Source organism: Megalops cyprinoides, chromosome 18, assembly GCF_013368585.1.
Source record: "Megalops cyprinoides isolate fMegCyp1 chromosome 18, fMegCyp1.pri, whole genome shotgun sequence".
Classification (NCBI taxonomy): Eukaryota; Metazoa; Chordata; class Actinopteri; order Elopiformes; family Megalopidae; genus Megalops; species Megalops cyprinoides.
The window spans coordinates 3,368,635-3,381,067 of NC_050600.1; the positions used below are offsets into that span (position 1 = coordinate 3,368,635).

The 12,433-nt window shown below is 45.5% G+C and overlaps 1 protein-coding gene across 3 annotated transcripts in view; it reads left to right on the forward strand.

Annotated features, from left to right (window-relative positions):
• Nucleotides 1-12,433, forward strand: part of slc2a9l2 (solute carrier family 2 member 9, like 2) — a 141,224-nt gene that overhangs the window by 55,456 nt on the left and 73,335 nt on the right. For all 3 annotated transcript variants that reach the window (XM_036551263.1, XM_036551262.1, XM_036551264.1), the window contains exon 7: nucleotides 7,175-7,307. In XM_036551263.1, the coding sequence (XP_036407156.1) occupies nucleotides 7,175-7,307 (133 nt within the window). The remainder of the gene's footprint in view (nucleotides 1-7,174; nucleotides 7,308-12,433) is intronic.

Consider the following 12,433-nt stretch of genomic DNA (forward strand, 5'->3'; position numbering starts at 1 on the left):
CTGAAAGGACTCCTTCGGAGTCCCGAGTGGCTCAGTCAGCAAGGCGTTTGACTGTGTCATTTAGTCGATATGTCTGCCAGGGTTCCTGTCAGCAGTTCAGCACCTTTCACTTGCACGAATGATGTTAGCAGAGCAGTACCCGTCCTCCAATGAGAGCCCACTCCACCGCAGTGTGCTGTGTCACCTGTAATGTGAAAAATAGCCACAATAGACTGGTGTGAAAGCTGGCTGCGCGCGATTGCATCAGAGGATTGCATTCGTCTCGGGCTCAGCGCTTCTCTGTGTGCACAGGCTGTCATTGTGAGATTTATGGGATCGGCCGAGTGTGCAGTCTGTGATTCCAAAACATGGTTATTAGTCTCTTGAGGAAATAATTTAATAACAGGACTATATACGCTAGAACAAATTGATAGAACTGATATCTGGCTGGCTGTATCTGTACACGATCATTATCCAGTATCAATTATGCATTATGCCTTATCGTCTTCATCACTCTTGGCCTCATCATCATCATGTAATTCAGCTAATGTCCTTAATATTGACACTTGCAGTGAGTGAATTGGCACAATATCAAATTCAAGAACCAAATGAGATTTGAGCAGAGCAAGAACATATGACACACGCTGAAATGAATATGCCTTTTGCATGGATATTGCTCAGTGTAAGAACAAGCCAATGAACATCGTGTACATCATACCCACGCACATTTCAATCTGTATTAGTAAAATTGCACCTACTTTACATTTTTGATAAGGGGGGGGGGGGGGGGGGGGGTTCACGTCAGGGGAATGAAAAGGGTAAGTGTTTGCCTTGCAGGAAGACATGAGAAGCAGCTGACTGGCAGGTCTCAGTGCTTGGGGTGCTGTAAGACGGTAAAATCAGGCTCGGATTTGCACGCTTTCCCTTTTCCAGCCAATGTCCTCCCCTTCCTGTTCATCTCTTCCTTTGTTGTATTAAAATAAAACCACCTCCCACCCCAAACATTAAAAACAAAAAACCCTTTAAAAACACGATCCGGAAGCAGGCCGCACCGACACTTGCGAACCGTGTCCCGTTATGTCCGCGATTCAGCAGGGTGGGAGTAACCTGCGGTCAGAGCAGGTAGCGAGCTGACGCACGGTCCGGTCTCGTCCTCCAGCTGGCTCTGTTCCTCCGAGTGGGAGGCCGTGGCGTCAGAATCTTGGCCCCACGGGCAGCGTCAGGGGCCCCGGAGGGAACCGGCTCACGGTTATTACACAGCCATATGGGCCGCGGTCAGGTGAGAGAGATTGAAGGGTAGGTTAAAGGCGCTGCACAACGAATCACCGGAAGGTTGTAGGTTCGAGGCCCACCCGGAATGCTGCCACAGAGGCACTTTGCCGCAGCTGTACCAGTAGAGGTTTCACTGCAGTGAACACTGCAGGCCGCAATGAGGGTTCCACATGTGGGTGCTGTCCTGTGGCCTGGATGAGAGCATCCACAGAAAAGACAAATAATAGCCTTTACCCCACATACGTGTCACCCTATCCATGGACTGCTTTGGCCTTCAAGTGCTTCAGCACTGGAGGTTTTCAGTGCTGGTTTAGCCATTGATTTCCTTCTGCAATACCCAGATGAGCCACCCGAGTATTGAGTGCAGGTGTGTGCCTACAGCACACCCCTCTGATGACATCAACACAGATTGCACCAGTCCCTGAGCACAGAGGCCCATTTCACCACTGGCCAATTGCAAATGTGCATATGTGGGCAAATTCAAATGCAATGTAAGCCCAAATTCAATCAGCATGTGTCCCTAGCTTTGGCCAGCAGTTAAATGCCACTGTTACTTTTCTTCATCAAAAGCATTTTTTGCCATTAAGTTGATTTCTGTGAAGAATGATGAGTGATTGACCAGCAAATGCTACTTTCTTACCACAAAGTTAGGGACAATTGTTGATTGTAATCACTGTCATTTTAAAAATATATATGTTTTAAATATTACAGCAATTAGAGAGACTTACATGTAAGCAACAAGTACAGAAGAAGTAGACTGTCTCGGCTACAGAGGACTGAAGGAAAGTTCTGACATCTCTGGTTCCAGAGAAGCAGATAAGACGCCCCCCCCCTCCCTGTCCCCCTCCCCCTCCAGGATTAAATGAGATGAGGTGCGGCACGTTCCCCGCTAAGGGGGCGTAGCATCCTTTCCCAAAATGCCTCAGAGTGAATCATCAATCTCCTGTGAGTCGCTGACTCACCGCTGCGCCGGTCCACTGACGCCGAGCCCCTCTGTGGCCTGCGACGGAGCTGCGGTGTCGCATGCCGCTGCATGCACCACTGCTTCTGCGGGGCGCTTCTCCCGTCTCCTCCTCTCTTTCTATAAAAGACACAGTCTCATGCTGCTGCCTGATCCCAGCTTCTGCTGGATGCTTCCCCCATTTCCTGCTCTCATTCTACATTACATTATATGACAATGCAGTCATTTAGCATTCATTTAGATGCTCTCACCCGGAGCGAATTCCAGCACAAGCGTAACAGAAGTGTGTCCATTCAACTTAAATGATCAACAGTGTCAGACCAGGCTAACAACACTCCCAGCCCAGTGAGCGTGAGCATAATACTATTCAGCCCTACCACAAATTAACTTGTGCAACCTGATTAGACAGCCTATAACCTAAGGGAAGCCATGTACATACACACTTCATAGTCACTAGATCACAGAATCCAGAAAGCATTGCAATGCTACACATAAAAAACAAGTAATACAAGAAATCCAAGTATAAACTATAAGTATAAAAGACACAGCTGTATGCTGCTTCTGAAGGATACTTCTCCTGTCTCCTCCTTTGTTTTCCTATAAAAGACACAGTCAGGCAAACCTGCTTCTCTTAAGTAAATCTTCCTGTTGTGCAGGAGTAGGAACCAGTGACAAAGCCTTCTTGTTTCATGCTGTATGGTCTTTGCACAAGTTGCCTAATGAGGAAAGGCTCACACTGTTATGCAGGGATTACCGTAGGTCTTAGACAGCCACCATACGTTGTGGATCTGTCATTATATTGTGGAATAAGCGCGCATATTGAATCGCCGGTACGCTTAATAAAGGCGACTGTTGCGGGATCAGGAGACCGAAGGCCTTCAGGCACACTGTGGGACAGCTCTGTGATGTCACAGAGGAAGGAGAGGAAGATCATGGTGATGGCGTAGACACCTGTGACGTCACCATCAAAGGCTCCTGAGTACTCCTACGGCCCTGGATTCGAGTCTGATCTGTGTCTTTCTTTGACAATGACAGGATTTCTGCAGCAGAGGAACCCTGTTTTGTTGTATTCTGCCCATTGGTGGAAGGGGGATGATGGGGGCTATCTCTCAACTCTCTCAGCACCCGGTGGCTCTCAGGTGCCTACAAGTCACTCAGATGGTGTCCGGAGGAAGAACCTGTCCTCTGTCCACGGTTTTTTCTCTTGGTGCACTGTGGGATGTGCAGTTTTCATGTGTGTTAGAGGATTGAATCTTCTAAAACCCAGGGAGCCTACACACTAGCAGAGGATGTTGTAGTGAGCTAAAAAGTTACGGGTGAAAAAAGAGGAAAAATGCAAGAATTAAATAAGTGAACAGATATCGTCTGAATGTGTGTCAACATGCCGAGCAGACATGATCTGTTCTGATGTCGCACTGAGCAGATGTGATATGAATGTGTGATATCGTGTTGAAGACAGATGGTCTGAACATGTGAGCTGCGATACTGTGTTTTCTTTAAGTCCATCAGTTGGAAAGCAGAAATGTCCACAAACTTAACTTTGATTGTATATTTTCTTCGCTTTGACGCCTTATTCTGAAGTGATAGGTTCTGTATTACTGGGACCGAAAGCCTCCATGTGTCACTAATAGACTATTTCAGATTGAAGTCATGAAGTCAGAATCATTGCACAGACAAATAGAGGGGATAAAGGTAAATTGTAGTTTCTCACAAGGGTCTCTTTACTTCTCCATCTATTTCCATTTTTTCTGCTTCCCAGTATTGTCCGTAAGTCAACACAGGGAGTAGTTTTGAATTTTACATTTCTGAATTGTCTGGGAAACTACTGTGAAATTTGCCCTGTCACTTTGGGTCCCCGTCAGTAGGACATTTCCGTTGTCTGGAAGTGTATTTTGTTGGAGGTATAATCTCCGCTCAGTGGTGTACAGTGTGATATACCGTCTCCCCTCAGATCAAGGGAATGTGTGCTGTGTGTTTTATCTAAAAATCCTCACGTTTATTACCTGTCTGCTGCTTTCTGCTGGGCAAAACACATCCAAGCAGCTGCTGTCAGAAATTTATCGAAAGGTTCTGTTTTCTAGGATTCTACTTTCTGTTGCTTTTGATAAGACTGTTATTGGTTAACTAAGGTGTTTTATTTTACAAGAGTCTTTTTTGTTATCCAGGGATTATCCTGTCTGTCTCTGTGTATCTGTGTGTCTGTGTGAGAGTGAGAGTGTGAGAGGGAGAGATACATTTATATGGTGTGTGTGTGTGTATGTGGCTGTGTGAGAGGGAGAGATACAATTATATGGTGTGTGTGTGTGTCTGTGTCTGTGTGAGAGTGTGAGAGGGAGAGATACATTTATATGGTGTGTGTGTGTGGCTGTGTGGCTGTGTGAGAGGGAGAGATACAATTATATGGTGTGTGTATGTGTGTGTGTCTGTGTGAAATTTATTCCTCACAGTATCTGTACACATTCCACTTCAGGTATGTTTAATATGGCTGACAGCATAATTATCATGCTTTTGTTGTTTTATTTTTTTTATCTCTGAAATAAAATTTGAAAATTGAGGTGAGAAACTCTCCAGGGAATTCTATGGCTCATTTTAGGTTCTTGTATGCGTACTCTTTGATTGAATTTGCAATTGACTATGTTCACATTCAGTCTGTTTTTATTATTATTTTTTCTTTGTTTTTGTTTTTTGTGGAAGACAATTGGATTTGTTCTGCTTTGACATGTCTCATGTGTAAGACTTAAGCTTAAAATAGAGAACCAGTCTGTTTCCCCCTGGGCCCTGTCAGTGCAGCTACAGAGCCACAACACAACTGTGGGCATCCCTGAAACAGATATGGAGAGATGTCAACACAGACTTCAAAGAACGTGACTGACAGGAGATAATCACCTAGAAAAAGAGGATATGTTTTTTTATTGAACCTTGAGCCCTGCAGTTAAGGGCTCCACATCCATCCTTGCCTGTTCATACAACATGACATGTTTGGGATTGTATACTTTCGTAAGGAATGTTTTCATTTGCACGGTGAAGCCTTGTGTTGACAGGTTAGCAAGCACATGGCCTGTACAGAGATATAAATGGGGCAGATATACATGTTTACATCAGGATTTGTAGGCAAATGGGATGTGATTTGCTCAGCTGTTGTGTTAATATTCATAAATTGCATGACAAAAGCACAGAGAAATGATTGGGACGGCTTTTGTTTTGCCTGGATATCCCTGCTGCTACACTGCTTAGTAAGAGCGTCCTCACCCAAACGTATGATTTGCACCTGGATCAGAGCCTAACTGTGAAACGCAGTGCGTATTAGACATTAATTCAAAATCCATCAGATAATATCAAATCAAATGTTGGTGTTCAATTTTCTTTTTTTAATCCTTCTGCATTTTGCCCCTCAGTGGCTGATTGATCCAGATCTGTAGCTAGAGGTTGCAATGAAAGCATTGATTTTATTTCAGACAGTGTATGATGTATTGAGTGATGTCTACAGCCTGGTTCACTGAATTTGGAGTTCACACGCTATTCTCTCTGTGTGAAAAGGACAGGCTTTGCTTTGTGCTTGCACACAGAACTGTTTTCCCACAAGAAAACAACAACATTAGTGCTGATCTATTCTGTAACTAAGGCCATTTTAAATCTAATGTCAAATTAAGGAATTAGTCCCTAAGGATTATGAAGAATTAGGACGGTGACATTTTTAATGGATTGATTGTTTGATTGCTTGATTGATTATATTGATGATGATGATGATGATGGTTTGGTTGTGGTTTTTGTCACCTCCTATATAGACTTGAATACAAATGTAGATTATTACCCAGACTTAGCCCTAGTAGATGGCTCCACTGCGGGCATTTCAGTAAAAAAAAAAACACACAATGTACAATTGATTTATTAAGCAAATGACACCAGTACTAGGCTTATAAGGCTGCACTGGCCTGGTTTCAGGCAATAGAGCTGTAAGCAGAGAGGTTTTAAATTAAGGACAGCAAAACAGCGAAAAAAGAACACATACTGCCATATAATGATTAATTGCACAATGTGTCAGTAGAGCCCTCTAATAGTGTAGACACAAAGCAATTACAATGTAGTATATTATAGTTAGAATGAATTTATTTCCTCCAGTGCTGGGATTCTTTGAGTCCTGAGACAGATTTAGTTTAGTTTGATGCAAACTTCCTACAGCAGCTGTTTGACTCTTTCTGTATTCTCACTTTCTGTTGTGCTGTTCCTCACTGTCAAGTTGGCCCATTGTTGCTGAACCCCTGTCTCTTTTAAGCGACTTTCAGGCAGATGTAGCAGGGTTGAAACCCTGCCTCCCTCGTTTAGGAGTACTGATCCGAACGTTGCTCTGACGCTGCAGTTCTGGTCCAGTGTGCTGAATCCTGCTGTCACAGGGCTCACTGGACTGTCCCTTTAGGTTTATGACTTTTTTGCAAATCGATCCAAAAATGTCTCATGCTGGGAGAAGAGCAGAAGTTTGGATGACCCCAATCGACGCGCCGTGCCCTCCTTGGCGGTGCGTGCCCCTCTGCCTCGAAAACCCGAAACCGAATAGCATGAATATTTAAGACGCGTTCCGGCTCTCTAAAACTCGCGGGCTGCACTGGGAAAGCAGCCAACTTGATCTCCTGAAATGTTTCTTCGGGCTCAACCTTTAAAAAGTTGTTCCTCCAATTCTGATTCCTTCCTCGGCGGAGAACGGGGTCAAGAGACGCATTAGAGGGACAGGCCGTTAGAGTAATGAATGATGCATCAGGGCCCGGGCTCTTAAATGGAGGGAGAAATTACTCCGGGAAGAGCAACACAAAAACTATTGGAGGTTGCATGACGGAAGGCTTCGCTGTTGTACTGTCTGCTCACGCGCTTTCTCCCCGCAGGTGTTGCCCTGTCTCATGTCGTTTGTAATGAGTAGTGACTGACTCTTGTTCTCCTGGGGTGGGGTGTGGGGGGGGGGGGGGGTTTCAGGAGTCCAGGTGGAACTTCCTGTTCGCCTTCCTGGCGGTCCCGGCCCTGCTACAGCTCTGTGTGCTGCCCTTCCTGCCAGAGAGCCCCCGCTACCTGCTGATGGAGCGCCGGGACGAGGCCCGGGCCGAGAAAGGTACCCCACACACACGTGCGCACACACAGACAAGCATGTGTGTATGCACTCTCATACAGACAAGCACAGGTATGCATTCTCACACAGACAAGCACGGGTATGCATTCTCACACAGACAAGCACATGTATGCATACGAGCATGTGTATGTACTCTCACACTGACAAGCGTGTGTGCGGTCATTGTCACATAGAAGTACACACATGCTACGGCCTTCTGGCCGATTCAGCTGAGTCATTCGTTCCCGGGCCCGTTCCCAGTCACGTTACCAGCTGACAATGACTGGAAGCCCACAGCAGATGAACAAATTGGCTTGATTGCTGGGGGTAGGGGTAGGTTCGGTTTGTCAGCAGGGTTTCTTTGTTTCTCCACCCTTAGGCACTATGTGAGTTGACAGTTGCCCGTGAGCCGCTTAAGTGGTGGTGGCAGACAGACACCTCTTCTTCTGTTGTGCTGGGTTTGCTTCACACTGGAGCACTGTGGGATTTGTAGTGTGAAAAACATGTGTGCGTGTGGGGATAGCACTCGCTATCCCCAGTGCTCCTGCACAAGTACAGAGGTTACTGCTTTCAGAAAACCCTAGTATGCAATATGTACAGACCTTTTTTCCCAATTCTTATGCATATTTGTCATGCTCAAGTATTTCTATTTGTGGCTGTCCACCCCAGTTACACTCAGTACAGAAATACAGAAAAATACAGAAAAAAGGCCTAAAGATCAAAATGCCTAAAGCAAAGCAATATAGCAATACAAAATGCAGTAAAACTTGCATGTCTAGGAAACACCCAGCACAATTTAAATTTATGAGGGGAAGAAATATTTTTTATAATTTCTTAGTTTAACATGCTGCACATACTGTGGGTGGTAACTTGTTCATGGGGGTATATTTAGAGCACAATGGCATTAAATTCCTTTTGTTGTCTCAAAGCATAACATGTTTAGTAAAATGAACAGCATAACCAACTTAGACTAATCTTTCACCCTCACTGGTCTTTATCAAGTCAAAGATGTTCATTTGTTACCTTTATGAAGTCATTTTCATTCATTTTTCCAAAGCATGCAAAGCACAGTTATTGAGTTGATTCTTATTTTACAGACATTATCAAATTATTTCCCCTTTTTTGAGTTGTAGCATATTATTCTGCCATCCTGATGACTCCAGACATTCTATGTGACTATTGCCATTTATGTTCATGCTGTTTTATAGGTTAAGCAGAGAAAGGGTAGATGTTGTACTTTTAGCCCTGTAGCGTTTGAAGAACATCACACTTCATCGATGGTAATCCCCAAAGGCTCAGCTAGGTCGGAACAAGAGGAGCAAGAACATCCTGTGTCCATGTTTGCAGTGGGGGTGTGGGGGTGTGTGTATGTGTGTGTGTGTGGGGGGGGGGGGGGGGGATTGATTGAACTTTGCCAATGTTTCTGTGCTTCAGAACAGGGGAAGAAAGGCTTTCTGACAGAATGAGGTTGAGAGGAGCACAATGGAGAGCACTGTCAAATCAAAAAAGGATGCTGTTGGTTTTTTTTTTTTCCTGTTTGTTTGTTTTTTTTTGTTTTTTTTTCCCCCTCTCACAGCATTTGATCAAATGCTACAGAAGTTTCTAGCAGAGCTCTGTAGCCTGTTCCAGAAATCTGAGTTAGGCTGTTTCCTCGAAGCCTGGAGCTCGGGCCAGGATCTCTGTCACGCACCTGTGCCAGCGGCCTCGGCTTTCACACTGACGCCTGGAGGAAACGCCATCTGCAGGCCTGGATCCTAAAGCTCGCCGACTCATTACACCGGCACTGCCTTTCCATCGCATTAACCACAGCCAGAGCTGTAGCACATGGTTTCACGCAGAGATGGCTGCCTTGAGTTTGTCTGTGGTACAAGGCTGAGATTTTCCTTGAAATATCTGGACTCCATGTTACCTTTATCCTACGTTTATGTGCGTCAGACACATGGCATTCCACTTATCCTCCTATCAGGCATGAAAAAGGCTGTGAAAGATTAGTTTGGGTTAATATTGTTTGGTTAAGTACTATATTTTCGTTAACCAAGAGGTACCTGATGCTGTTTCTGTGCTGATCTACAATTCCCGATGTGCAAATAAGGGTTGAGCAGCTATGAAGACACTGCAGCCTCGCAGGACCAGGATTTAATCTCCCTTCAGACATTCTGGCCTTCGAGGACGAAGGTTGAGTAGCAGACATTGTGGCCCTCTTAGACCAAGGTTGACTAGCTGTGCAGACATTGTCGTCCTCCAGAACCAGGTTTAAGTAGCCATGCAGACACTCTTGGCCTCCTGAACCACGGTTCAATCTCTCTGAAGGAAATCTGGCTTTCCAGGACCAAGACTGTGGCATTCTGGGAAGAAAGCGGTTTTCCATCTCATGCACCTGTCATTTTGCCTTGTTTTAAAGGTCAGAGCAAGGTCAAAGCAGACTTTCAAAGCAGCACTACGAACGTAATGCGTTATTAATAAGGCCTCATTCTTTCTAGCTCGTCACCTTGACGTCCGCCAGCACGTCGGCTCTTCCTCGTCTTTGAAATGGCGACGAGGGAGCAAGCCTTCGAGAGGCCCTAAGCCTCACTGTAGCCATCTGAGCTGAGTAATTGCTTCGCTAATGACGTGTTGATTTCCTCTGTGCCGGTCCCTTTGTTCTTGACAGCCGGTTGTTCTTACTGGCTCTGATTGGTCAATCATTAATGAAGCGGTTTGTTAAAGTGGTAGTACAAGGACTCATTGCTTTGTGAAGCCCCACCATGCTCGTCACTGCAGTGAAGGATTCGGCTCTCAGAGTGCCTCTTGTTGTAACTGGCTGTCAGATCCCTTTTTTAACTGTCAGACCCAGTTCAGGTGTAATCACCTATCTTTACGAGAAGATGAATGGAAGAAGAGGCCAAGGATGCACATATATTCCCAACCCACGAGTGACAATGTGTGTCTTTTTCTGGTTCCAAAGAGGTGCTCGGCATAAACGGAATAATGCACAGTCAGAAATAGAATACCCACACACGCTCCCACATAATTTATTTGATTTTCCCTGTGAGCAGTGATGACATTTCAACCATTAGGTCCTGTGAGCACACCTGTATATACAGACAATTAGTGACACATCAGCAATGACTTCATTGATCTCAGGTTGCCTAGTTACACATTGGAAACTGGATGGATGACATACATACATATATATACCTTTAATATTAAGAAATATTAGTCATTAGAGGTTTTTTCTTACATTTAATAGCAATAGCTGCTCATCAGTTTAAATATAACTCGCTGACCTATCACAAATGTGTGTATACCTGTGACCATGTCATAAATTAATGTTACATTACATTACAATTACACTACAACCATTCAGCAGATGCTCTTATCCAGAGTGACTTCCAGCATAATAGAATAATAGATGTGCAACTATTGTCATTGAATGCAAGGGAAAATTTGTAATAACTCTAGGGAATAGAGTCATTCATTAGAACAAAACTAATGAATAACATAGAAATGTATTGCATGGATTACTGACATAATGACCATCTAGTTTTTTAATTAATCTGGCCCCTCGATGTGACCGTCTTGATCGATGAGCCTTGGTGAAATCCCTCAGCACCTATTGATTTGAGTGCCTGATTCCTGTTTGATTTGGGCATTTCCCTTCCTCCCCATCAGAGAGGAATCTGCTGCTGTGGATCCTCTGCCCGTGCGTGCTCTTACGTGATCGACCGCGGTTTGTAAACCGACGCTGCGGTCGCAGGGGAGATCGGCTTAATTACCGCACGGCGGCCGTGGCGTCCGCGGGCGGCTTCGGTTTCAGCTGCGAGCGCCGGGTCGGGTGGCCCCGCCCGGCGCAGTCTCCGACCTCCTTCCACCGAGCGCGGCTCCGGGACCTCGAGGGGCGTGGAGATCATCAGAGATGCGTTGCAAATGAAAAACAAACAAGCCACGCTCACTTGAAAGAAACTTTGCGGCTTTGAACTCGCATGCATATTTCTGGAAACAGGCTTGTATACATATTTAAGCACGCTGTGAGGTGGAGGGAACTCGCATGCATATTTAGGTGTATTCCTCCTCAGAGTGTGGGTTTCGGATGATTGGCCCGAGCTCTGTGGGTAATAAAAGAAACTGGTAGTGATGACATGTGCCGTCAGCATTCAGTGTTTGATAACTACCTCACCTCATGCTGTCACCGTGTACCACGTCACTGGTGACGAGTATGTAGGAATATCTAGCATCAGTAAGACTACCAGTGAGCAATTTTCCAAGTTTTGGTTGTGATATCTGTTCTGAGAGGGGTTCCTTCAGGCTGAAAGAGTGTTCATATTTTGTGTGTGTGTGTGTGTGTGTGTGTGTGTGTACAAAACCGAGACCTTTGTGCATTTGGGTTCTGGAGTTAATTTTTCCCAAGACGCTTTTGACTTAAATTTAGATTCTGACATTTTATATGCTGCGGAGCTCAAGGAATCGGGTAAATGTTTCATTGCCCCTGGGCAGGGGGGTGCTGCAGTGAAGTGAGGGCTGCTGTCTGAATGAGTTTTAAACGCGGCTCTTGCTCTGGGACAGTGGTGGTGGTGGACGGGTGGGAGAATAGGGGGACTGAGCAGAGATATATGCGCCTACCTCCGCTCTCTCTCTCTATCTCTCTCTGCGCCACCGTCACCCTTTCCTGCAGCAGGACCCCTGGCTGACAGAGCCAGGCCATTTTTCTGCTTCAGTGTTTCCTTCAGACTCCTGCTGTCTGCAGCCTTCACTGAGCACACCCTGGACCTCTCATCCTCCCTCTCTGACATGTCTTGTCTCTCCCTCTCTCTCTGTCTCCCTCCCTCTCTCTAGCCTTGTCTCTCTCCATCCCTTTGTCTGTCCTCTCTCTTGCTCTCTATTCCCTCCCTTTCTCTCTCCTTCTTCTTGTTTCTCCAAATATCCTTTTCTGACTTGTCTGTATGTATCTCTCTCTCCCTCCACCTCCCTCTCTCTCTTTCTCTCTCTCACTCCCTCCACCTTTCTCTCTCTCTCTCTCTCTCTCTCTCTCTCTCTCTCTCTCTCCCTCCACCTTTCTCTCCCCCTCTCTCTCTCTCTCTCTCCCTCTCTCTCTAGCAGTGTCCGTCTCCACCTCTTTCTGTCCCTCTCTCTCCTCCCTCTCTGGCTTATTC